Here is a 27,544-nt window from a genome sequence, read left to right as displayed (position 1 = left end):
GCCTCAGAGCTGTACGCGGATAAAAGTACACCCGGGTGGGGAGGAAGGGGTTCCACAAGACGCCTACTCTCAGCCATGGGAAAGGTAGGTGGTCTCAGAGGCGGGGGTCAGGTTCGACAGGTAGCAAAAGCTGCCTTTTATAAGCTGAAGACCATTCAAACATTTCCTGCCACAGAATTAGAGTCGCACAGCTGTTGTGCACTCTTTGATCCTTTGCATGCAGGCCTGCCAGAGAAGTGACTTCGTGTGTTGCCGCTCATTCACCGTGCCACGGCACGGGTATTGACTGGTCTCCCTAGAAGACAGAATATGACGCCAGTATTGGGAGACCTTCACTGGCTGCCCGTGACGTGGAGCATAGGCTTGAGGTTATTGGTAATCGTTTTTAAAACTTCCTACAGCTTCACAGCCCTGTATATTGAGGGGGTACACCCCGGCTAGATCACTGCCACCGGAAGGAGCGCAGCCGCTTGAAATCCTTTCGGCCTGCAGCTGCAGACTGGTGCAAACCAGGACCCAGAGCTTTCTCGTCTGCTGCGGTGGTTGCATGGAGTGAATTACCAGAACGAATGGGAGAGCTGCAAGGGATGAAGTTTGTTGTTTTTTTTTAGAAAGGGTGTTAAAGCACTGCTTTTTACTGAAGCGGGCTTGATGGACCCTCGGTCTGACCCAGTGTGGCAACTTCTTATGTTCCTATGGAATTCATGAGTGCAGAGATTAAGAATGATATTAACAGAAATTGCTCGGCCCTGTGCTGAATTGTACAGGGAAGTCCTTAAAAAAAACCCAAAACCCACCATCCCCTCTCCAAGCCCTTTTTCTTTTCCTCTCGAGCCCCTCCCCTCTCTGCTTGGCTCCTCCAGTTCTTGCCCTGCCTTTCCTGACTTTGCCTTGCTCTCGGCTCTCTCTAGAAGCAGTCTGCTGACAAAGAAGCAGGACCAAGCTGCTCGGAAGATCATGAGGTTTCTCCGCCGCTGCCGTCACAGGTGAGAGCCATCACCAGGACACGGAGCTTTTATCCCACGTGGGAGGGAGGGAAGGGAAGGGGGAAATAAGCATTTGTGCTTCTCCTTGCTGTTGCTTTTTTTGCGTCGCGCCTTTTGGATCCCCCACCTCTTTCTGGGGTAGATTTTATAAAATTTACGCCTGCTTTCAGCAGGCGTAAATCTGCGCGCGCCAACGGGCTGCTGGCGCGCAATCACCCGACCCGGGGGCTGGTCCGGAGGCCTCGACCACGCCCCCGGGCTGGCGCCACACCCCCCCCCCGAACCGCCCCCTGACCCCGGACACGCCCCTCCCCGCCCCTTTTACGAAGCCCCGGGACTTACGCGCGCCGCCGAGCCTATGCAAAATAGGCTCGGCGCGCGCAGGGGGGGTTTGGGGTAGGTTTTCGGGGGGTACGCGCGTATCCCTTTGAAAATCTACCCCTCTGTGTGTAGAAAACAGAGCAGGATCGTGCCAGTAAGTATGGAAACCCACAGAATCCAGTCAGGTTCCAAAAATCCCCTGAGATGAGCGGATACTTTCACCTGGTTAACTTCAGCCAGATTTTCAGCCGCCCCTAACTGGAGTTTGCAGATAAAAGTTCACCTAAAACCTGTCCGGCTAGATTTGGGACAGCTATTTGTGCGACCGGAGCTGGGCAGTTAAATTTAGCCGGTTAGCTCCGAAGACACACATCACTAACCAGCTAAGTCGTAAGCCAGCCTCCAGAACGCCTTTGACACTGCCCCTTTTGTGTCAGCTAAGTTCCTGTGCCTTATCATTTTGAGTGCACAATTTTTTTGCCCATCAGAAGGGGGACACTTTTTGTCCGGTTAGGTCTGTCTAGCTAAGGTATGAAGTTAGCCAGGCAAAACCTTCTGAAAATCCAGCCCCATGTGCTTTTAGATAATCGTCCTGGTGTAAGTGCTTGTGGTTAAACCATAGATTTTATAGCTCAGACCTGGTCATTTAAATCTGAACCGCCAGCAATTTCAACCTTCTTTCCAAAAAAAAAAACCCAACAGAAAACTACGACTATATTCAGAAGCACTTAAAGAAATGCGTTAAGTGTGAAGTCAGCATTAAATGGTAATCATAATTTCACCATGGTCAAACATATATTAAAGGGGCAGCATAACCACAGCCACCAAACAGTCTTTATGAGGGCAGTGCTGGGCTTTACTCACTTAACTGTGGGAGCGACAGAGTGTAGACGACCAACTCAGGAGGTAAATAGTGTACAATGCGCAAGCTTGCACGCGTGGGAAAAGTTAGGGTTCCAGGGGCTTTGCTTAGGTCATCGGCGAATTCTGCTCACATATATTAGATTTTCCAACATGTCTGTGTAGTTTTCCCCCTTCCCCCCGTAAGCCAACCTACATAGGCAGGAAATTGTACCCTCATAATTTGAGAAATATTTTCAAATAAAAGCTACAAATTTGCCAAAAGCAATGACGGCAAAAGTAGCTGCATGTTTCACACACTTGAGTGGGTTTTCAGAAGTTGCCCCCTCCCCTAAATGTCTTTCCAATGAAGAGAAATGAAGTTTTTAAAAACTTCTGCCGTTTGGCCATTCTCAGAGTAAATCAGGACCCTGCTGAGCTGCTTGTCCCCATCAATCTTTGTCAGCACTGCACTTCTGTGTCCAACTGCAGGAGAAGATCTTCGTACAGAACCATACATGTCACGTAATAAGAGGTGCATGGTTTTCTCCCCCCCCCCCCTCCCCTTTAAACAGAATTCAGGTGAATTTAGTGCTTGTGAAAGGTGCAGAGTTCTCCCTTTATCCCCAGAACATGCACAGCACCGGCAGCTGTAACGCGTCTCCACACAAAATGCTCTGCCGATGTGCTCCAACCTAACTCCTCAGGCACCACTCCGAAGGGTGAGCAGGGCTATTCGTTTCAGTGCAATCTTTGGTCTCTCTGTTGGCCAGCAGGCAAGCCAGATAGTGCCAGACTGTGATGGTGGTTTTGCTGATGTGATGGTCGCTACCAGCTCATTTCACACAGGCCACCCAACAGCGGTCAAATGTTGATGACTTTTGTTCAGTTCTGATCTGAACCAGATTTAAATAGTTTGCTTATCTAGCAGTCAGCTTTCTTTTACTTTTTTTTTTTTTTTTTGCTTCAAGCTTTCTCTGCCTTGATGATCTCTTCATGAATCCCTAAGAAAGACAAGATTACAAAGGCATCGATGCAACGAGGCGAAAACCAGGCTTGGATTATCCACTACTAACTTTGTATTCTCAAGATGAGCTGATCCAATCTTGGTTTTACCCCACTGCTTGCATGGATGTGGTTCATTAAAAAAAAAAAAAAAATAGGAAGAGCTTTTATGAGTTTGAGCTGATCCACTCTAAGCTTGATTCGTATCTTATTTTCACAAGTCATCAGGTGCGTGCCAGAGCCTAAAGCAAAACATCCAAAATCTGTGAGCTCATTAGTAAATTGTGGTAAAAGATAAGAGTGAATCCACTTATCCTGATTAGGCTGAGCCAGCTATTTGTGTTTTCATAGTTAATATAGAACATCAAAATTGTCTTCTCATCAAAGTATATAAATACATAAGATTTGCCATACTGGGTCAGACCAAAGGTCCATCAAGCCCAGTATCCTATTTCTAACAGTGGACAAGCCAGGTCTTACGTACCTGGCATGATCCCAAGGGGTAGAGAGATACCAAGCTCCTTATCCCAAGAATAAGCAGTGGATTTCTGCAACTCCACCTTAATAATGGTTAATGGACTTTTCCTTCAGGAACTTGTACATCCCTTTTTTAAATTCAGCTCCACTAACAGCTTTTACCACATCCTCTGGCAAAGAATTCCAGAGCTTAACATTTTCTCTAGCTAGTTTTAAATGTATCACCTAGTAACGTCATTGTACCCTACTCTTTGAAACTAAGTCTCCTCTTGCTGCATAAGAGCCAAGGTGAAAGAATGTCTTATATAAATATTTTCCATCTTCATCTGGTCTTTGTGAGCAGAAATCATCTGTTTTTGGTTTATTTGTTTTAGTTACCTTAGGTGAAGTCTTTCAAAGGGATTGAGCCGCCTAACCGGGGAGTTAGGCTTCTAGATCTTGGAGAGGGGCTGGGTGTGGATGTTCAACCACAGCTGAATATCCACCCCATGAGCCTTCACTTGCAACTATTCGGGTGTTGTCCCCTATTTTTATAAATCGTGCCGCAGCTTAGTCCAGTGATTGCAGCTACAGTCCTTGTCCAGGGATCAACAAACTGCGGCCCCCTGGAAACTAAAACCCGATCTTCCTCCTGGCAGGGCACAGCCATTGGGACCTGCAGTTTAGATAAGTGAACAGAAGGCCCACGAGGATAAGTTCCAAGCCCCAGAACTGTCTCTCTCCTTTCAGTAATGTCAGCCCTCCTGTCCCCATGCATTACCGCACTGGGTTTTATTCAGGTCTCTTTTTGTCATTTCACTGATTTCTAGCTGTTCAAAAATACAGTGAACCTTTTAAGGACTTGCCTGCCTAGGTAGAAGGTTTACAAATGGTTTTATACAAGCATTCTGTGTAGCTAATTAGCTACAAGGTACATGGCTGCTTGAACCATGCATCTGCTATTTCTGTAGAGCAAGGACACGCGGGAAGATAGGCACAGATTTTCCCTCAGCGAGCCAGGTCCACCCAGAGGCTGGTCCTTTTTTTTTCTGTGGGTAAATATGCTCACAGAGAGAAACTAGGCAGGTATATCTACCTGCTGTGAGGGGTGCAATCTTCATCCCTGTGGATCCAGCTGGGCAGCCAGTACCTGACTTGATTCCTTTGAAAATTGACCTCAGTGTGAATGTTTTTCCAAAAAAAAAAAAAAATTGTGTCTAAATAATAAACAAGTAGGCAGTAGTTTTCCAGCTGTCTAGACTTCAGCCTGTGACATCTGTGTAAACCACCTGGGTTTCACAGCTTCAGATCCTGAGGTGGCAAACTCAGTCTGTTGGCTTTAGGAAGAAGATAAAATAGGTATCGATTACAACAAGCGATATAGAATTAGTTAATCTGTTAATTAATCCTTAAAGTGCTCATGGGATCGCAAACTATCAAGCACTGAATAAGCACTGAATAAATGTTTATTCTAGCAGATTTGAAATGGTTGTGGTCACTGGCAAACAGGGAGGTATAATCAGTTTTATGTGGCTTGTGTTAGCAGACATTATTGAGGCCCTGACTGTGCTGATATGTGAAGTGAGTTTAGATTATTCTGATAACCTGCATCAGGATGTCTTGGCTACGGTTTCCTCCATATTTTTATGTGGCGTTAAAATACTGCACAGTCACATGTTCAGTCATTTTCACCATTTGAAGACTGCACTGATACATATTTAATCGGGGTGTGCATGAGAAAAATGTGTTTTGTTTTGTTTTTTTTGTTTCATTGCTGTTTGGTTTTTTTTGTGCGGGGGGGGGGGGGGGGTTTGGTTCTGCGTTTTGACACATACAAAATTGTTTTAGTCTGCATTGAAAGCATTTGGTAGGGGTGTGCAGAGCCAAAATTTTTGTTTTGGTTTGTTCCTTCATTTCCTAGGTCACGTCCATTTGTTTGGTTCATAATAAACACAAAAAAAAAAAATAAATATATGGATTTATTTGTTTTCCATTGAAGTCAATGGGGGAAGCAATATCTAAGCCCCATTGACTTCAATGGAAAAGGAAGAACGGGCTTGGGCTGGGTCAGGGTCTAGGCCACAGTGCCAGGAAGCAGCCTGAGCTTTGAGTCCTGGAGCCGCAGCCTATTCCCAGCCACCTAGGACTGGGCCCAGTGCAACACCTGGTCCTGTGCTGAAGTCTGGGCAGGGATGCTGGGGCCTAATCTGAGGCCTGCTCGCAGAGCCACAGCCTAGGCCTGGCACTGGGGTTTGATGCAAGGCCTGGTTCCCTTCAAAGGCCTAAAACCAGGCCTCCCAACATCTTTCTTATTCTATCACTGAAAAGTGATGCTGTCCACGTGACATCACTGCAGCACCTTCCTCCCAAGTGCTCAGCACCATCTTGAGGCCTGGCTGTTGAGTGAGTGACTGGCCGAGGTTAGATCTGAACCTGCACCTCTGGGTTTGACGGCTCCGCTCTAACCACAGTGCCATGCCAGGTGCCTCCAGAACAGAGAAAAGGATTGAAGGGGGGGGGGGGGTGGTGGCAGAGGACGGAGACCGCGCTGGACACGACGCGCTAGCAGAAAACTAACAGGAGTCCTGCTTGTTTATAATGTATTTTGTTTCTGTTGCTTGCAATGGGGTGGAGCAGGAATGGAGTTGCGTAAAGAGAAGGCAGCTCTTCCCAGCTGGCGAGCCAGCCTCTCCGTTCCTTTCCCTGCCGCTGAAGATACTTAGGAGGTTTCTTTGATGCCATGTTGTTTGCTAATAGCTCTTTGGTATTGTTTTGCTATCTGAAGCCCTCTGGTGGACCATAGGCTATACAAAAGGGTGAGTTTAGCCATTGCTAGTCAGTTCCTTCTCTTTCTCTCTTCCGTCCTGAAGTATGTTGCTTTGTGCCTGCTTGCATGGGGCTGCAGCCAGTGCCTTCCAGTTTAAGTTTTACACCCATTCAGTCTGGAACGAAATAAAACTAACCCTACTGCGAAAACAAGAACCACAAACCAATTACTAACACAGCTGCTTATCAGCCGAGGGCGGACGTGCGAAGCAGACGTCACCAAGTGCATGAGTAAGCAAAAGGACAAGGCCACCACTAGGCATGCTTGGAGAGTGGTGGAAGGGAACCTTGGTAGCAAACCTCAAACGTGGCTGACGCTTTAGCTCTTTGGATCTTGAATGGGCCTGCACGGGAAAGCAATGGTTTGTTTGGGTTTTTTTTTTTTTGCCACAGTCCTAAAATAAAACGTTAGAAAGAATAAATAAAGAAATAAGCAAACCTGAAATTTAAAAGAAAAAGTAATATTGTGTAATGACTCAGGAGGCGGCAGTAATCCCTGCTGTGGAAAGATGGGGTCATGCTGCTGGTCTTACCATGGCACAATTCAAACTGCATAGGGGAGATTTCCCCCTCCCCTCTTATTCTCTCCATTGCATAATAATTGCTTGCGCTATTGTTATTTTTTTTTGGCACCAGCAATTCTTGGGCAAGATCCCCCAGAATGTGCTTCAGGTGACACGAGAAGCCCCGTTGGCATGCAGGATTGATGGTGAGGCCCAGGTGCCACAAACAAATTATCCCCTTCTTTTCATTCCATCTCCTGGTATGAGCTTCCAGCTGCCGGCACATCTGTCGCAATCTGGCAGGAGTAACCTGCAGGAAAACGCGCCACGCTTAAACTCAATGTGATTTCTGGGGTGCTGCCAGCTGAGAGGTCCTGCTCCTTCCTTCCTTCCCCACTGCTCTCCTCCAAATCTCAGTCTGCCAAAGCCGATTCCCAAACAAGTGGTGCTGTCGTGTGCCACTTCTCAATGCTATAATTATCTCAGACAGAAAGTCAGTTTTCAAGACATGAATATTCAAATAACTGGGGGGGGGGGGAGGGGGGAAATGAGTGGCTTTCTCTTCTATTTTTTTGTGGGGAGGGGCTTCCAGCTCATTCCCCGGGGGGGGAGAACAGGAGAGGCTGCAGTGTTATGAAGAAACTGCTAGATTCAAAAGGAGTGACAAAATGATCTTTGTGAAATGAGAACCATAGATTGGTTAAAAATATAAACACGGGGAGCTACAGTAACTGAAGTTCTCCCTTTCCCAGTGCAGTTACCATTGAGCCTGAATTAATGATCGGCCATTCCAGTCACATTTCCACAAAGAGGGAACAGTCGAGCCTTTCAACAGCTACCGGTTAATTTTTCTGCTTCGGATTTGAAATGTTCATAGGGTGATAAAAGTCACTTTGGGAGTAAGTATTGATATTCAGCAAAGTTAGCCAGAGAAGTCCAGTCGGGCAAGTACCTGTCCTGAAGTTTCCCAGAGAATTCAGCATAACACTTATCTGGGTAAATTCTGCTGACTATCCATTACACTTATTTGGGGAACTTTCTTGCTTACCAGCTTACTCAGTATCAGGTAAATTTTCAAAAGAGTTGCACATGTAAATGGAACATATTATTGTTGCAATTTTAAAAAGCCATTTACCCACATAAAATGCAGTTCAATGGCCTATAGTGTAGCAATTTTCAAAAGCCATTTGCCTACTTAAAGTGCACTTAAACTGATAAATCCTATGGACAATTCAATGGCATGTATTGTAGCAATTTTCAAAAGCCACTTACTAGGGCAAAGTGCATTTACACATGTAAATGCTTTTGAAAATCAGGGCCTATGGATTTTAGGCTTACCAAATGGCTCCAGATTATCAGGGATAGGCTAAACGAGTCCTAATTTTGCCCCTTTGCATGATAGGGCTTGCAGTTCTGATTTTCCTAAGGAAATGAATGGGAAATCCAGAATTACAAGTCCATGCATGCAATACCAGGACTGACTCAGCTTGTCCCTATTGACCCGGAGTCATCTGGTAGCGCTGGTGACACCGGAAGTGAACGGGCAAACACAGGTAGGGAGCTCATTTATTTCACACCCATCAAGTGACTTTTATTGCCGGATGGACATGTTAGAGACAGAGTCCCTGGATTTCAATGGGGGTTCTGCAGAAAGAGAAGCGCTCACAGTTAAAAGGCCTGAGATGGAGGTGCTTACTACAATCACAGCTCCATCTGTGCCGTTACCTTTCCTTCTGGATCTCTCTCAAAATTCTTCCCAGCAGCCAATTCTTGCCATAGGGGTGGCAAGAAGAGCATCTCAAATAATCAGTGCGGTATCAGAGCAAAACACTGCCTTTGGCCATCTACACATTTTGAAATGGAGCACGTCCTGGGTTGTTTGTGAACAGATCTAAGTTAATTGAGTTCATTTTATTAAAAAAAAAAAAAAATCATTCAGGGGGTCTTGTTGGGTACCCCAGCCTCTGGAAACCTGGGTTTCCTGACACGGTCTATAACGTCCCATGCAAACAAAACTCTTGGTAGATTTAAATAAAATAAAATAAACCAGTCCTACTTAAATAAAGGAATAAAATTAAAATGTTTAAAACCTTTTTTTGGGGGGTGGGATATGTATGATGAATCTGTTTTGAGTAGGTTTAGGGGTAAGGGAAGCATAATGAAACGGTCTTACCATTCAAGAACAGACTGCCCCCGGGGAAAGCGTTGCATGTTTCCGTGTCAGAGGGCGGTGATGCTGATACTGCCCTACATCTTGCATGGTGTATGCACTATTGGACACGTCTGCTGCAAGGAATCTGGCAGTTTCCTTATGGTTTTGCTAATGCATTTTGAAAGCTTGATTCAGTTTGCCTGTGATGCACAGTAGCGACGAATGACTCTCCTCGTTACAAGAGTCCAGGACATGGTTGCTCGACAGCGCTGCCGGCTTTTTTCCACTGCATGCATCCGACCTTCGGTAACTGGGGTTAGGGAGGGTGGACGAGGAGGTTTGCTGAAACTAAGACTTTACTGTTGTTGTCATTTGTACAGTGCTACCAAGCGTATGCAGCACTTTATAGAGACACGAGACAGTGCTACTCCTTGGAGTTTACAACATAGTCAAACAAGGCAGACAGACAAAAACAAATAGGAGTTTTGGAGTAATAACAGTGAGGCTGTGATTGGGGAAAAACTAAAGCAGATGGATTAGTTGAGGAGGGACAACTTGAATTGAATAAATCTGCAAGGGATGAGACCTGGTATTTCCTTCCTGAAATGTTTTATCTCATTGGTTAAACAGAGAAACAGAACATGATGGCAAATAAAGACTGTACAGCCCATCCAGTCTGCCCATCCTCATCTCCTGCTCAGTTTCACAGACCCTTCCTCTCCCTCGGAGATCCTGTGTGTTTGTCCCATATCCGCTTGAATTCTAATACTGCCCTTGTCTCCACCACCCTCTCTGTAAAGAAATATTTTCTTAGATTACTTTTGAATTCTACCTCTTTCCATCGTCATCCCATGACCTCTCGTTCTCCTTTCCATCCAACGAGGTTCCTTTCCTCTGCACTTAAATTGTCATATCTCCTCTTTCCCTCCAGGGGGTACATATTTAGATCTTTAACTCTGTCCCCATGTGCTTTATGATGAAGACTGTTGACCATTTTAGTAGCCGCCCTCTGGACCGAGTCTATTCGATTTGAAAGTATGGGTGTTCTGAACTGAAGACAGTGCTCCACATGAGGTCTCACCAGAGACTTACACAGAGGCAATATCACCTCCTTTTTCTTGTTGGCTGTTCCTCTCCCTGTACACCGAAGCATCTCTCTGGTGTTTGCCATCATCTCAACAACCTGTCTGACCCCTTTAGGAGCATCAGATATGATCCTTCCTTTGTTCTGTGCATAGAAGAACTTCATCCCTTATACTGTACTGCTCCCTTGGGTTGTTTTTTTTTTTGCAAGATAAATGCATAACCCTGCATTTATTAATATTAAATCTTAGCTGCCAGACTTCAGCCCATTCCTCATGTTTCACTAGATCCATCCTTAGGTCAGGCCTCTGTGCCACTAGCATTCTATATAAAAAAAACCAACAGTCCTGGGGTAGGCAGATGAGAGGCAGAGTTAGAGGGCAAGCACAGAAATTCACTCCCAGCTCTTTTTAAGGAGAAGGCTTATAACTTTTTAACTCAAGACGACATGCCAGAGAGTAGGGAGCCTTCTGTGGAAGTTATCACCCCAGTCTTGCCTTATTAAAGGCTTTCATAAGAGGTTCTGAGAATATGGCACCTAGAAATGGATAACATCAAGAAGGCCATGTGCAGGAGAAATCGAGACTTAAGTTTTGAAAGCAGCCTCAAAGAAATTTGAATCTGGTAAGAGAGGAATCCTGGCATACACATTCAGGAGGGAGGCTATTCCAGCATTTGGCGTAGCAAGGTGAAAAGTAAAGTCCTGCAGTGCCTGAAAGCGAGAAGCTGGGATATTATCACCACACATCTGGTAGACAAGTCAACACAACTTAGAAGAGAAAATAATTTCACCTTCCATGGAATAATGAACTGAGCACAAAATCTTTCAAGGTAAATTGATTATGCAAAGTGAAAACATCTTACCTGGTGCAAACAATTAGTCGGAGGCTTGCACACCAAATTTAGAGTTCTCACAATCTAGTTCGGTGAAATAAAGCCCAAAGACATTTATTCATTTTAGTTGATTTTTTTTGAATGTTTACATGTTGGCGTGCAGCCTTTTACTAAATGATCCTTAAGAAAATTCCTGTGCGATTTTGGTTTTTTTTTAATGGCTATTGCACTTTGCAACTATTCACCGCACACCCGTTACTATTTGGTGTTCCAGAAGATGATACCTCAGGGGAACTGAAATGGCTCTTTAATGTTGAAATAATACCAGGAGCTTTGCATTGATTTGCTCTGCTGTCTGCTTTTGCTTCTTTGCTAAGAAAACTTATGGCACCTTGCAGGATCATTTTCCTGAAAGCACCCTTCTGAGACCAGTGGCCTGTGCGCTTCTGCAGTGACTATTCCTGCCAATTTAAAATTAATTTTTACTAACTCCGTCAATGTTTAGTTTATTGGCTTGTTATACCACTTTTCCACCGAAATCAAAGTGGTTTACAACAGAAGAAATCATAAAATACATAATAAAAGCACATGCTAATATATGCAATAATCCTAGATTACATTTGAAACTATAAAAATGAAATTTAAAATCCACAGAACCATAGTAATAAGAATAAACATACAACCAAACGCCAAATCACTGCTAATAAAATAACACTTAGCATAATTTAAAACATTTAATTTGTTCTTATAATCTAAAAACAAATAAATAATTATCCTGAAAGCACTACTTAGACATAAGGACAATGAGAAATCGAACCAGACAAAATATACACTCCTAGCCCACAGAACATGTCAATAATTTAAGTAAGAGCTTTATTTACAGCTTCCAACCAATGCAGAGAGAGAGAACTTTCCATCTGTATGCAGACTTATCATTTATAATCACGTCTAAGCCAAGAATGTAAAATATACCTGAGAAACAGGGTCCAGCTAATCCATGCATTACAGCATTGAGGCCGACATAGGGATATCACGCATTACTACCAATTAGTGTTTCAGCACTATGTTGTAGTTTTAAGTATTTTATAAATCATCCTTCTTCCACCCACCCACCCCCCAAACCTCTGCTTACCCCTTCTGTGGTGGTTGTGGGGAGGTCCTGATCAGTAAAAGGGGCAAGAGGCACATTGCCCATGCCCCTCCTGCCCCTCCATGATCCCTACCAATATGTCCGGCTGGCACCATTTAGTTGCACAGCTCCAGTTCACTTGGCACTGATTTCAGGGCTGGCCTCCATTTTCCAACCACAGCCAGCAGGGCAGGAGCAACTGGGGATGACTGCTCCTGCACCTTTCTTCATTGAAGACTCCACAGGAGGAATAAGGGTGAGGATATTTTGATTTGTTTTTGTTTTTTTTTTATTTAAAGTTTATTTTGCTTCAGCAAACAAACCGTACCCCTAAAATAAAAACTCAAATGAACCAAAACAAACCAAAACAAATTCTTCCTCTGCACATCCCTAACCAAGACCAATATTGATTTCTTATTTATTATGTAAGTTCCATAAACTGCTCCCTGCGACGCACAACAGAATTCTGCGGATAAGTATTATATACAATAAATATGAAGCTGTAGAAATAAAACCATAATACATATATCATTTCATACAATCTTAAATTCATAGCATACTCAAAATTACAATAAAATAAGATCAGCCTTACTTGATCAACCTTAATCAAATATATAAAATCATAATGTTACGTTTGGTGGTTTGCGGGCTCACCTCCCTAGCCAGGCCATTCTGATGGGCTCCTATCTCAGCGAGACATCACTGCTTCCCTCTGCCGCAGGATGCCGCTGGGCCCATCCAGAAGCGCCCTTTCCTTAGGCATTCCTCTTAAAGGGGTCTGCGGCAGGCAAAGCCCCCGCCGCGTCCACTGATGACCTCACATGCCTGGCCCTGTAAAGGGCTATTTCTGTCCGTCCCTCACTGCCTCAGCAACCAGTGCAGCTACTTTGAGTACTACGTGTTACTTCTCTGCCTGATCTCAGTCTTCCTCTAACTTGTCTTCAACTTTTCTTGTCCTTGCCTACCAGCCTGCCCATCCTTCCCTCGTCTCCTTCTTCGGACTGATACCCCTGACCCCTGCCTGCCTTGACCATTGCCTGGACCTTGAATGCGCCTGGCTGCCCCTTGCCTACGGCCCTAGCTACTGTGAACCTTCTCTTCTGCCCTCAGCACAGATCCCCCCATCTAAGTCCTGCGGGCTCCTTCCCTGCAGGTAGAGTCAAAACTGCCTTGGCCCCAGGATTCACGGACACAACAGATAATTTATTTAATCAGGTGTAGACTGAACAAGGCAATAAGGATGTGCAGAGGGACGCCATACGTTGCATTCGGGATTCGTATTCGTTGGGGGGCAGATACGTTGCATTCGGCAAGGGGGGCCCCCACCGATACGTTCATGCGTTAATTCTTATTCGTTTCCCGGCTAAAATTGAATTAACTATAACCCCCCACCCTCCTGACTCCCCCAAGACTTACCAAAACTCCCTGATGGTCCAGCAGGGGTAAGGGAGCGATCTCCTGCACTCACACCCTCAGCTGCCGGTATTCAAAATGGTGCCGATAGCCTTTGACCTTACTATGTCACAGGGGCTACCGGTGCCATTGGTCAGCCCCTGTCACATGGTAGGAGCAATGGATGGCCGGCGCCATCTTGTGCTCCTACCATGTGACAGGGGCCGACCAATGGCACCTGCGACCTCCTGCACTCGGGCCATCGGCTGTCAGTATCTAGCCAGACTAACATTGTCTAGTCAAGTGTAAACCTGCTGCTTGTGCAGATGTGATTAGGTGGCCAGCGCTGAATATGCTGCTAAACATCCGAGTCATACAACATGTCCCGGGAATTTCTCTGTGGCCGCCCGTTTTTACCAGGCTATATGTATGCACTTTGCACACTTAGCCAGCCAGAGAGGTCCTATTTTTAATTGGCAAGGTTTAACCAGATAACTCCCAAAGTCAAAATCCATCCCATAGTGTTTAAAGCATTATAGAAGAGAATTCACGTACTTAAAAAAAAAAAATAAAAAAAATAAACCCCTGCTCAAGAAGGGCTTATAATCTAGGTAAGTTAAGGGAATTGCTCAAAGTCGCAATGTGAGTGCTGGTCGGTGGCATCAAAGCATTATCCCCACCTTCACTTCTCCGTGCTGTAACCCTCTATACTGCTGGCCTTGCAGCATGCAGAACAGTTTACCCACTTTCCTCTCCTCAGATAAGAATGTAATGGAGGTCAACAGATCTATTTTGAAAGGTGTTTTCTTTGTGCATAATATTTTAGGAACTTGGGGGGTTTGCATATTAGGTTACTGTTAAGTGAAGATGTAAGCATGGATATACCATTTGCTGAGCTAATGCTGGCTGGTTTCTTTGGGCAAATCACTGCTCGGGTGCTTTGAGCATGGCCATCATTTGCCTTGGAGCTCGTGCGTCGTGGCATCATGGTAAGTCTACGCTGGTACTCTGGTTGGACACTACAAAACAAATGTATTACACAAGGAGTATCGACGTTTTAACTGTTGGTAGGCAGAAAACAGTTTTGTTCCAGAAGAAATGGAGAAAACTTGGAGGCAACCTTGAACAAGCCATTCACAAGGCCGTGAGCTGCAGAAAGATAATTGGTTTCGGTTTTGATCAGAAAGAAATTATGTAGCATGCCATTTTGAAATGATACATAAATCAGGAGCAAAATTGTTGCTTAGGGGAAAACAAATGTGGTTACCTGCCCTGCACCTACATGTGTTGATTACAAGGACAGAGTCTTTACAGCATGCATGATAAAGCGTAAACTAGAGCAGACGTGGGTAAGACCCGCCAGCTCCGTGACCCTTAGGTGCATCGCAGACTTTGTGCAATCAGGTCACAGGTGGGAAGATGACCCCTGTTGGCAGGGTGTGGCATTGCAAAAGCTCAGTCTCTAAGGAGATTTCCCTTCTGGGCTTCCACACGCCTGGGATAACTTGTGTTCTCTGGGTAATCAGTTGGGAAAAGGGAGGAAAAAAAAAAGCAGTGATATCTTCCCACTTGTTCAGAACGGCTGTGGAATAAGGAAAAGCGGAGGTGATCCCCAAGCTAAAGGTGAGCTGCAGATACCTTCAAAGCCAAATTATGTTTGCTGCACCATATTCTTGTTGGATAAATCTGCAGCTCCAGGATACGGTGAAGAATCTTTTTGTTTTTAGTTAATTCAAGTATTTTAAATAAAATGTTTGTGCACGGAATATGCTAAGAGGGCAATTGTCGACGGCATCTGCACGGGTAAAAACTGTGACGATATTCAAAAAGGTTTGTCCAGCTAATCTTTTGAAGTTAGCCAGACAAACCCCAAGGTTTAAATTCTAAGCAGGTAAGTCGTTATCTGCTTCAAATTAAGCCAGATGAGAAAGAAACGGTGCAGGGGCATTCTGGGGCATAAGTTCATCCAGCTAGCCCTGAACATCAGACCTAGCCAGACGAAGTTATCCGGCTGTCTCTGGTCAGAAAGTTAGCCGGATTACCCAAAAAATGGCCAATCCCCTCCTTCTCGCCTCCCAATAGGATAAAAATAAAAAGTAGAATGGCCAAGCAACCCCCTCCCCCCTCCCCCATGCATGAAAAACCTATAGTGCAGCCATGCAGACCCCCACCCCCAATATTTATTTATTTAAAAATGTATATTCTGCCTAATTCAGATCTTTTTCTTCTAGGTAGATTATATTATATCCAAAACTTGTAGCGCAGCCAAGAAGTCCCCGAAAATCCATTTAAATTTTAGCACAGCGAGCAGTGCTGATCCTCTCCCAACCTTACAAAACTTATGGCCAAGAATCCCTGCCCCTCCCGCCCAGCCACCTTCACCCTCAAACGTCCAGAGCTGTCCCGGGTACAGAGTGGGAGGAGGTGAGGCTGTTCCCTGCTCCCCCGCTCGCTGCTGAGTGCGGGGCGAATCAGTGAATACTAAGAGCCGGCGACTGCTGAAGCCAAGGGCACTTAGCAGAGCAGGAGGGCGGTGAAAATGTATCCTCCCACTCTGCTTGGGATAGCTGTGGAGGTTTGGGGATGGCCGTGGGCAGTTTGGGCCATAATGTTTGGGTTTTGTTTTTTTTAAGGTAGGAGTTGGGAGGGGATTAGTAGCACTTGCTGTGCTGATTTTAAATTATATTGGGGAGGTGCCGCTTAGCCATCCTACAAGGTTTGGATATATTGGAGAATCTGCCGCTGCTCGGCCCTACTTCTTTTGTTGGGAGGGATTTTTTTTTGTACATGTTTAGTAAACTAACTTTATCTGGGTAACTTTAGCTAAATATATTCAGCCACACTTTCACTCGGATAAGTGCTGCTGCATATTTGGTTGGAGCTATGCAGGTAGCTTTATTCGGATAACCTCCCCCCCCCCAAGCAGTTAAAAGTACCCATGCTGTTCCACTGCATGTGGACCTTTTGGTTGGCGTGCTTTGGGTGGGGGTCAGAAAATAACACAGGTAGATTTGCATTTTCAAACCTACACGTGCTACTTTTCTATCGAAATTTTACCCAAGCAGAAAGCGGGTGCCAGGTTTCGGCTAGCCTACACCTGTGGCAGTTTTCTAAGGGAACATAAGCATCCAAATACAAGTTCTGCGGGTACAAGCCTTCCACCTAGGAGGGCAGTTTGCAAATTCCCTTCCACTCCCTAATTGTCCATGAGCTTAGAGCAAGGAATTGGCAATCAAAAGTTTTCCATGGTCACTGTACCTCCTTTTCCTTTCTTAAAGGCTTCTGGCATTCGGAATAGTGGACAAACATAAGATATGCCATACTGGGTCAGGCCAAGGGGAGAGAGCCCCAGTTACTACATCAAAGCATGTTGTGTTGTGATAGATCACTCAGAAATCTTATGGCTATGCAAGATGCTCTATGTGCACGCAAACCTCGCATCAACCAATCAGATTGAACAAACTAAGGTTCACTCATGCATAAAGCACCCATGTGCAGCGTCCGTCTTCCATCTGGACCAGGCCTACGGAATATATGTTGATGGCACTTGTCCAGGAGGACCCTGCCAAAGTAATGTTGTTTCATTTACTTCTTGCAGGAACTGGATATCTGTAGAGCACGAACGTGTGTGTTAAATTCCAGACTGCATGATCTGGGGTGCTGTTCTTATTGGGTTTTTCTGTCTTTTTATTTTTATACTTTGCATCCCAAATGAGATTTTTGGAAAGCACCAAGATACCCCACATCCAACTTTTCCCACACGTCACAACCACCCTCAGAACAACAGGTAACTGCCTAGAGTGCCCGGCCTGGCTCTTCTTTACCTCTCCTCGTTACTGCGTCCGTGCATTCGGAGCCTCCCTTTGCGACATGCACCCACTCACTCATAAGACACATCTTTGGCTGGTGCCATGGAGAGCTTTTGCCTTATGCTTCTCTTAAAGGACTTTCATGCTGGGGAGAACTTTATTTTTTCCACCATTCCTTTCTTCATCATTTACGACTAAGGGAATCCAATTTGGGGCATTATGGACCTTCATTGTGCTTACTTAGTTGATGCCAATTTTTTTTTTTTCAGATCCAGTCCTGGATTTGCCCCATGGCAGGCATGGACTCGTCGCTTTGGCTTCCTTAGGAAAATCAAGACCACAAGTCCATGCCTGCCACAGAGTAAGGCCAGGGCTGAATCAGCCTGCCCATTGGGTAACTCTGTGCTTCATCTGCGGTTTCCAGTATCTCCTTCCCAGCTTTCTTTCCCCAGCACCTCTTTTCATAGTCCAATTGTTGAAGCTCATGCCTCCTGCAGAGGGACATGGACCACAGATCCTTAACAGACTGGTACAGGCATCACTGGAAAGTGCTGACTAGGACCCACCCTGGGGCTGCTAGCTCCAGCTCCATTTAACGCTATTTGGAAAATCCTTACAAACAAACCACATATAGATTACACTGATGTAATGTCCTTCCATGAGCTGTTCAGTGATGTTTAGCCACTTTGTTCATTTGAAGAGATATTCATGCTCTCAAAGGAGTTTTCCCTTTCACAGCCTTTCATCTCCTACGTTGCTTGTCTTGCAGTATCATGTGCTTCAGTTTATGACACCGCCACCGTTTTTATAACGAACACCATAGATTCCGGATTGTTATCCCGCGGCAGAGGCTGGGCTGTAAATCTTGCAGAATTTTTTTTTTTGTCCACATTAGCCCCAGGATGAAGGTTCCTCTCTTTAACCATACAACCATTTTCAACTCCCCTTCCTCCAGCTCTGGCTGCCACTTGCACAAAGTCCGATTCGAAGGGCAAGGGCCATGAGGCGCTGGTGCGGTGGCTTTCCGTGCTCATTGACATTATCGCATTGCTTCCGTGTGTCACGATGCAGCATGTCCGGCGATGCCTGAACATCAGCGTTTCAAATACTGGAGGCAAAAAAACAAACTGCCCCGCATTTCTGCAAATACAAGTGTGCACTTGCTTTTTGTGTGGGTACTTTTTAAGGCAAAAATATGTGGGTAGATTTGATTATTCAAAAATACCCGTGTAATTGCCTCCAACCTAATCCTGCCCTGGGATCATCTCCAGAGGTACACGGGTGAAAGTACCAACTTTACTGACATACAATGCTGACCCGTCTAGAGCAGTGTTTTCCCAGTCCTCTCCTGGAGGCACACCTTGCCTGTTGGGTTTTCAGGACTGCTACAATGAATAGGCAAGAGAGAGATTTGCATACCCTGGGTCTCCAGTTATCCATAATGAATATGCATGAGACAGATTTGCATACATTGCAAAGCTATGTCATGCATATTCATTATGGATATCCTGAGAACCTGACTGGTGAGGTTTGTCTCCAGGAGAAGATTAGAGGGTGGACAGTGGTCAAGAAGACTATTTCAGTGGTTAAAACCAGCATTTTACATACGGAAAGGGCTTTCATTACTGCACTCCCCATGAGCTGCTAATGAGAATCTCCTTTCAACAGTTCAGAGATATATCTGAATTTTCTACCGATAATTGGCTAAGACTGTTCCTTGGGTCAATTCTTGGCTAGGTGTGACAAATAAAATGTTACCATCTTGCATTAGAAGTACTTATGCAGTTTTCTAGTTCATTATGTGTCTCTAAGGGTGTGTTGGACTGTTTGGTAGCTTTCTTTATCTTGAATTCAGTTTTAGGAATTTGGGAACTTCCGAATCCATTACAAGTCTCTGTGAGCTTAGTTCCTAGATTGCTGTTAGATATTTGTCTCCATTTACAAGCAGCCTTTCCAGTGAGTGCATAGGGCAGCTTGAATGTAGAAGTACAAGGCCCAGAATGCTTCGCCAATGCAGCTACTTGATTAGTTAAACAAAATCACGTGCTTAGCAAGATCATTTTGAATTCATTGTACATTTTGATCACATCGAAGGGATATCATGGGATGGACAGGAATAGTTTATGAAGGCTACTTTTAAAGGCAGGCTTCTTATATTGTGTGGGTGATTGGATGCTTTTTATTTTATGTTGTCCTCTGCTTTGAACGAATGCAGTTCAAAGTTAACTGGATAACTAATCTGGTGAAGTCCGGCAGTCCCGACTGAATATGGACCCGCAAGTGTTTGTCATTACAAAGTTCCCTTTCAGAAGCCTTTAGAAATGTATATTTACCGTTCCAAATCCGAGTGCCGGGTGTTGCAAATGAACAGATCTTTCCCAGGTCACATATAATAAGGAGGTCATTTTCAGATAGCCCCACCTAGTTCCAAAGTGTTTGGGGGATGGGGGAGATCGTTACCGCACCTACTTTGCAGCTCCTTTTCAAAGAGAAAACTTCCCCTGTGCTTTTTCTCTGAACGTTAGCTAGTAAGAAAGCACAAGGTCTGAAAGCACCATGGCTGGGATAAAATGTGCACCTACTGTAGAAAGTTCCATATGCAGGCACTGTTATATACCCCCCTCTTTCCCAGCCGTGCGCTGTGGAAGGCGACTGCACACATTCAGCTTGGATAGAGCAAAGCAAATTTCAGACCCGGGCAAACGGCTTTGAAAATGGAACCCCCTTTAACGATCCAGCACACAACTTGCACGGTTGCAAATATTCCCTCTGCATGCCCGAAGGGGAAGTGTGTCAGCGATGCATGGAATGGCATTTTCCAATTGGCATGCTTTTGTTGGCACAGGAAATTGCATGCTCCCATGCTCGACGTGACGCTGCATGCTTTGGTCAGGTGAGAGCCACCAGCTTGCCGAGCCCGCATGTTCTCGGTGAGAAGAATGCCTGTAACAATGTAGGTGTGCGCTTTATAACGATCCATTTGTGAAGGGTTTGCAGTTATAAATAAGAGACAATCTACAATGCCTTAGGACCCTGTTCTCTGCCATAACTGATGATAAATTAATATGGAGGAGGAGAGAGGTGGGTTAAAGGAGGGAGAACCACCACAGATGTTTTAAGAATGTAAGAAATGAATATGGTAGTCATGTACCCCATAGGATGCTGTAATTTTGGAAACTTTAAAAAAAAAGAAACCCAATTTTTTTCTAAAATAATTTCAGTGAGGTATTGTGATAGCGAGAATTTCGTTTTAGGTATGAAATGTTTACAGTTCTGTGTATACGAAGCAATATCCCTGTAGTGACAATTACAGCCCTGTTTACCCTATCGCTATATTCTTGGAATGCTAATAAAATACAAAGTAAGGAGAATTAATTGTTAAAATAGATACTGTTTACAAAATCGCAGCTTGCCACGGTGCACGGTTACAACCAGGCCCGTGCTTGCCATGGGATAAAGCCAGGAGTGGATTAAATGATCCAGAAAAAAGTGGAGCCAACTGGTAACCATAACTGAATTGCACAGGGCCTCAATTTGCACTACTCACACTACCTCCTTGAGGAGAGTTGGAGGGGTAATTTGTGATGCTGCTTCAGATGGGAGTCCTACGTCCCCCGCTAACATGTGCGGTGGTGCAGATTGTGCGGTGGTGGCAACTTGCTTCCTACCTTTAGGTCCCTTGTGAAGGTTCTAGTAAAGTTATGAATTTTGGTTCCTATTACGACAAGATCCTAAGAACAGCTCAAAAGATTCTTGCCCAAGACCTGAATCAAGTCAACCAGAGTCATTCAGACCCCAGTGTTCAGCAAGAGAGGCAGGAAGGAACCTCACTTTTCACTTTAAAACCTGCAATGTCCATCATATTATCTAGACTCGGAGAATTCCCCAGAAGCAACTCCCTTGCAAAGCCCTGTGAATGTTTCCTGGATTTCATTTGTTGCATGGCCGGTGCCACCAACTTCAACTTCAGCTATGAACAAAGGAATTCACATTTTGGCTGGCTGAACATGTGATGTCTATCTACTGCCACAAAGATCATGGCATTCTCCCAGTACATCCCATTTGTGCCTTCTTGATAGTGGAGTTTATTTTTATAAAATGCAATAGCTAAGGAAAGTCATGGAGTGTCGTTGCTCCTTTAGATAGAAAATGACATATAATAAAATAGTTATTTTTAAACAAACACACATCCCTGTGTGTTTATTCTATTTCTATTCCACCTTTCAGTGGATTTTATTCAGGTACTGTAGGTATATCTCTAACCACAGAGAACTCACAATCGCAGTTTGTATCTGAGGTAATAGAGGTTGAAGTGACTTGCCCAAGGTCATAAGGGGCAGCAGTGGGATTTGAACCTGGCTTCCCTGGTTTATAGCCTGCTGTTCTAGCCACTAGGTTACTCTTCCATGCCTGGATTTGCTCACACTATACACATGCAGCTATAATCCTGCTTTTCTTAGGGATATCAGAGCTTCAACTCCCATACAAGGAGTGGAATAAAATTAGGGATCTCTCAGTCTTGCAACATATGGTCTACTCTATTTTATTAACATTTTAGAGCTATTATGTTTTAAATCTTTGTTGGGGAGATGGTGTTTGGTCCATTAACCTGATCAAGGATTTTTCAGTAGCCTTCTACAAACTGTCAAGAATTGTAGAAGGCAGCAGAGATTAATTTTTGATTTATGAAATGCAGAAAGAGGAACCAAGTCACAGAAAGAATGTTTTGTTTTCCCGTGTCTGTAGTATTCTCATTTTTCGGAAGATCAAATGTAGACATAGCCTAGATGGCTTCCATTGTTTCTAATAACTATGATCTGTTTACCTGGGTTGATATCCCTTACACATTAATAGATACAGTTCAAGCATCTGAGTCACCTTGAAATGCATGAAATGTAAACAGAGACTGTGTGTCTGACTTCAGAATAAGGTCACTTGGATTACTGCTCTGAGAGATTCTCAAAAAAAGGTTGAGGACAGAGGTTAATTCTTCCTACAAGGAGCTGGGGCAGCAGGAAGGAGCAGGTAGGGTGTGATTTCAATGAACTCCTCCACGTGTACTCCACTTGCTGCCAAAGCAAAGATCTGGGAGAGAAAAAAATACTTGTAAAAGTTTACATTCCAGGCCCAGGGAAGGATCGTGTCCTTTTGTTTAAAAATAAAAAGATCCCTCTACAACATGTTTTTAATTCTGTGGCTTGGTGTGCAGGGATACCAAGAGATGCCTGCCTCTTCAATATCCAGAGCCTGATGCAACACCGTTTTCTTTAGTGAGAGCTTCTCATGCTTCAGAAGCCTCAGGAAAAGACTCTTTCCCCCTGATAAGAGAGGTCACTCATTATATCATCTGTGAGGCAGGTTTCCCAAGCAAGTATTCACTTCCAACGCTTGCACCGTGAATAGGATTTTAAATCCCCTGGGCAGAACATAATTAAATCAATAAGTCTTTAGTTCAGCCCCTTATGAATTTCAGAGCAGTTAGATAAGTGCAGCTGCCTTGATGCATATGTCTTCCATGGTGTTCCTCTCCCAAACAGAAAGGTATTAGAGACAGAGCTGCAGCAGTCAAGCAAAGGGTTAGCAAAATGGTGCAGGGTCTGTATCAAGAACCTAGAAGAGAGCAGGAGGTGAAATCATACAGACATTCAAATATGTGAAAGGTATAAATAATGCACAGAAAACCAAGGGAAGTCTCACAATATCAAAGCATCACAGAAATTGTCTTCCACTTTAAACATTTAGACATCAAAAGTCATTGTTTTGTTGTTCAAAACCAATTTATCCACATAATACGACATAAGAACATGCCATACTGGGTCAGACCAAGGGTCCATCAAGCCCAGCATCCTGTTTCCAACAGTGGCCAATCCAAGTCACAAGTATCTGGCAAGTACCCTAACATTAGCAACACCTCAAGCTGATATTGCTTATTAATTACTGGTCATAGCAGTTTATGGATTTTTCCTCTAGGAACTTATCCTCTTACAATGAATTCTAGAGATTAACTATGCACTGAGTGAAAAAGAGTTTTCTCTGATTTGTTTTGAATGAGCTACTTGCTAAATTCATAGAGTATCCCTGGTCCTTCTATTATCCGAGAGAGTAAATAACTGATTTACATTAACTTGTTCAAGTTCTTTCATGATTTTGTAGACCTCTATCATATCCCCCCCTCAGTCTTCTTGATGAGCTATCAGGGCCCTCCTACAACCACTGGGAGAGAGAGAGAGACAGAGACTATCCATATTGCCCTCACTAGACAGGTATTTATATCTCTATGGGAGGCCCACCTAGTAACTCGAGGTGAGGTTTAGGTATTAGTGTAGGGGTTAAGGGCCACTTTGACATTCAAAGTGAGATGTACGAACAGAACAGTGCTCTCTTGTGAAGATTTCATGACCTTCGGAGTGATGCAGTCCATCAAGCTAGGTTGAGAGAACATTGCATAAATCTCATCTTTGGGTGAGTTTCCTCTCTCCGAAGGTCATCAAGTCTTCACAAGAGAGCACTGTTCTGTTCGTACGTCTCACTTTGAATGTCAAAGTGGCCCCTAACCCCTACACTAATACCTAAACCTCACCTCGAGTTACTAGGTGGGCCTCCCATAGAGATATAAATACCTATCTAGTGTGAGGGCATTATGGCTAGGAGCTCTCTATCTCCCTCCCTCCCCCCCCCCAGTGAAGGCCCTGATAGCTAGGCTGGCTCTACGCCATATAGCACTTTGATAAATGACCCCCATTGTTTGCTTTTTTGGCTGCCGCAGCACACTGAGCCAACAATTTCAATGTGTTATCCACTATGACGCCTAGAGCTCTTTCCTGGGTGCTAACTCCTAAGATAGAGCCTAACATTGTGTAACTACAGCATGGGTTATTTTTCCCTATATGCAATACCTTGCTCTTATCCACATTAAATTTCATCTGCCAATTGGAAGCCCAGTCTTCCAGTTTCATAAGGTCCTCCTGCAATTTATCACAATCTGCTTGTGAGTTAACTACTCTGCATAATTTTGTGTCATCGGCAAATTTGATCACCTCACTTGTCATACCCCTTTCCAGATAATTTCCAAATATATTAAAAAGCACTTTTATTGCACATGAATTCAGACCAACCTAATTATTTAAGTAAATCAGGGCCCACACAAAATATACGAAAAGACAAGCACAGACAAAGGACTCACAAGCAAACACAGACTTATTAAAAAGAAGACTAAAAATGGCTTAAAGCAAAGCCAGATTATATCTATTCGAGCAGAGACATTCAGTTGTCTCTGCTCGAATAGATATAATCTATTCCTGTTGTGATGGGTTTGGAAAATCTGTGTAAGACGTAATGTCTAGCGCGCTCGTGATAAATTTATGGGGTCTACACAACGGTGACATTTGAGAGAAAGAACTGTCGTGCTTTATGAAGTAATAAAGCCTGAAGAAGTCACGACATGGGTGAAACATTGTGAGAAAAAGCTTCTTTTCACTTTTGTGAATGAACTGATAAACTTGATAAAGAAGTACAGGTTTTTTGCCTGGAGAATAGTGGGCAGTACATCTGGGATACACAAACTCTTATCAGCTGCAAGCCCTTTGGTGGATATAGGAATCCTTTAGGCTCCCTTATTGCAGCCTTTGGAATTAACAGCTGGAACACTACATGCTCTGATTTTTCCTGGAGCTGGCGATTGTTTAAGCTAGTTTTAGTTTTTGGTTTTTTTTTAATAATTCTGTGTTTGTGAGTCCTCTGTTTGTCTGTGCTTGCCTTTTATATAGAGATAGTGTGGGCCCTGATTTACTTAAATAATTAGGTTGGTCTGAATTCGTGTGCAGTAAAAGTGGTTGTGATTATGTGGATAAGTTGGTTTTGAATAACTAAAAAGTTATTTTTGATGTATAAATGTTTAAATTGGAATAAAATGTCTTTGGTTTGATATTGTGAGGTTTCTCTTGCTTTTGGGTATAGTATATTTATGCATTGGGTTTGGTAACCATATTTTTGTTTTCAGGTATAAATTAATGCCTAAGAAGCACACATTTTTTTCAGTGGAAAGGAAGTTATTTATTTAAAATATGTAAAAACTCCCCCCCCAGTTCCAAAAATAGCACCCAAAATGGTGTACAAGTCATAAAAACAAGAAAATAAAACTTATAACAAGAAAGAGGTCCTGATCTGAGGCTGAAAGGAGGTAGACTCTGGTGTAACATAAGAAAACGAGTGGTGGAGGCGAGAGCAGCCTCCCAGTGAAGGCAGAGGCTGCAAACCCAGGAACTGAGTTAAGCAGAGAGGATGCTTAGTTGCAGGGAAGTGAAGGGAAAGCCAGCGATCATGGAGAATCTATGAAACAGCAACAGGAAGGAAATTGGACAAGCTGGATGTGTCTTAATGTCTTTATCTGCCGTCACATGCTGTGCTTATTATAATAAGTTTTAAAGGTTTGGAATAAAAGCTAGTTTTGCTTTTTCAATCAAATGCCTTGTTGACGTATGTGCCATGAGATACCACGACCTTGCTCAAGGGTTAATGTCATTCAGAGTCCTTTTGCACACTGACCTTCATTAAAGGTTTTTTTTCCCCCCAACATGTATACTGCAGATACAGGTGACATTCATGCTAGCAAATTCGGCTTTTAGTGGCTAAATTCCCTCTAGCATGGATACGTGCCAGGGGAAAAAGGTTTGAATCAGGCCGGTAGTCTCTTATCTTGACTCCCTGTGAGTTGTTTTTTTTGTTTGAGTATATTGAGGAGATGGGAAGGAGCAAAAATATTATACTGTCTTTTTTTTTTTTCTGTTTTAGAGTGAAAGAATTGAGAAAGGCCAAGGAACTTGAACACATCCAGCAGCACCCCAAAGCAATGTGACGTTCCTTTTCTGACTGTTTCCATTTTCTGTTTTTAGCAGAGACATGCAACAAGGACAAAATAAAAACCACAAAATAAAACCCACACAAACAAACAAAAAAAAAACAAACAAAAAACAAAAACACAGCACTGCAGGTTTCCGAAGGCAACCTGTGGGATTTTAAACAGTAATCTTTTGTTCACTTGCATTTGCACTTTCATGGACAACTTTTTCCTTTCTTTGGCAAGACATGAACGGAGCTCAGGTCTCCCGTGGGATCACGGTGGGGGAAGAGAAGAGACACCAGGGAGGAAGTTAACAAGTGGCTTCGTTTTCTCGGAAATGAGCCGTCTCGGTTCGTACAAGAGGCTGTATTCGAACAACGTGGAACTGTACAAAAGTTATACCAAAAAAAAAAAAAAAAAAAGCTAAAAAAAAAAATTTTAAGAAAAACAGGTGGGTGTGCACAAGCAACATGAGAAAGGTGTTCTGCAGCTGGCAATCATTTCTAAGAAAATGGCTCGATTGGGATTTTAAAGGTGGAGGAGTTATAGGAGTCATAGCATATAATTCCGTTGGGTTCCATCCTTAAAGATTTCATGTTTCATTTATTTTGCCTCCCTCTGTTCATTAGGAGACATTTTTTTTGCTATGAAGTTTTGGTCATGTTCCTTTAATCTCTCTATGGCACACTTAATGCAAACTTTTTCCCCTCCCCCCACTGTCGGAGGGGGACGGGGGATTTGTTATTTTTTTAAATGCATCTTGCACAGAATGTGGAGGTCGGGGATCTGCGACCATGTCAAATGAGGTCCATGCAAGGGAAAGGAATAGAGAGAGTGGGGGTGGGGCGGGGGGGGGGGGGGGAGGAAATGCAACAGCTTGGGTAAAATTTAGAGAATTCCTTGACCCTTATTTTTGTGTGTGTGTGTATGTGTTCAGGGTTGACCATGTAGCTCCATGTCGGCAGAGCCGGCCTGAGCCAGCCCTGGAAGCTATGGGTCCCATGGATGCAATGGGAGAAAAAAACCAAACCTAGGCCTGGCTCATCCCAGCCCTGGTCACATGGAGCTCTGCGCTCACCCTCTTATTTTCTGTAACCTGCAAGTATTGCCATTGTACAATTTCATACTTATCTCAAGCCTTTTTTTTATTTTTTTTATTTGTGCCTTGAGTACTTAACGGTATTGAGTGTTTATTTTGAGGTATTTCATTTCACCGTGCGAGTTTTCCTTTGACGACCTTTGGAATGAGTCTGGTTCTAAAGGGGGTGCATACAGTGCCTGGACATTATTCCACCTTTCAGACCAACGCAGGTGCGGGCTGCGTGTGAGCCCTTAAGTTCCATTACGTTGGCTATCTCCTTGAAACTTT

General features: G+C 43.9%; 1 protein-coding gene across 6 annotated transcripts in view; it reads left to right on the top strand.

Annotated features, from left to right (window-relative positions):
- CAMTA1 (calmodulin binding transcription activator 1) overlaps positions 1–26,633 on the top strand; it is a 1,058,760-nt gene extending 1,032,127 nt beyond the window's left edge. For 5 of the 6 annotated variants that reach the window (XM_029578175.1, XM_029578176.1, XM_029578172.1 and 2 more), the window contains 2 exons: positions 912–986; positions 26,127–26,633. In XM_029578175.1, the coding sequence (XP_029434035.1) occupies positions 912–986; positions 26,127–26,190 (139 nt within the window). In that variant the 3' untranslated portion in view covers positions 26,191–26,633. The remainder of the gene's footprint in view (positions 1–911; positions 987–26,126) is intronic. The other variant, XM_029578173.1, reaches the window with a different exon arrangement.
- Positions 26,634–27,544: the final 911 nt, after the last annotated feature.

Source organism: Rhinatrema bivittatum, chromosome 15 (assembly GCF_901001135.1).
Source record: "Rhinatrema bivittatum chromosome 15, aRhiBiv1.1, whole genome shotgun sequence".
Taxonomy (NCBI): Eukaryota; Metazoa; Chordata; class Amphibia; order Gymnophiona; family Rhinatrematidae; genus Rhinatrema; species Rhinatrema bivittatum.
The sequence above is the reverse complement of the archived record's forward strand: the minus strand, read 5'-3'. Positions and strand labels throughout refer to the sequence as shown.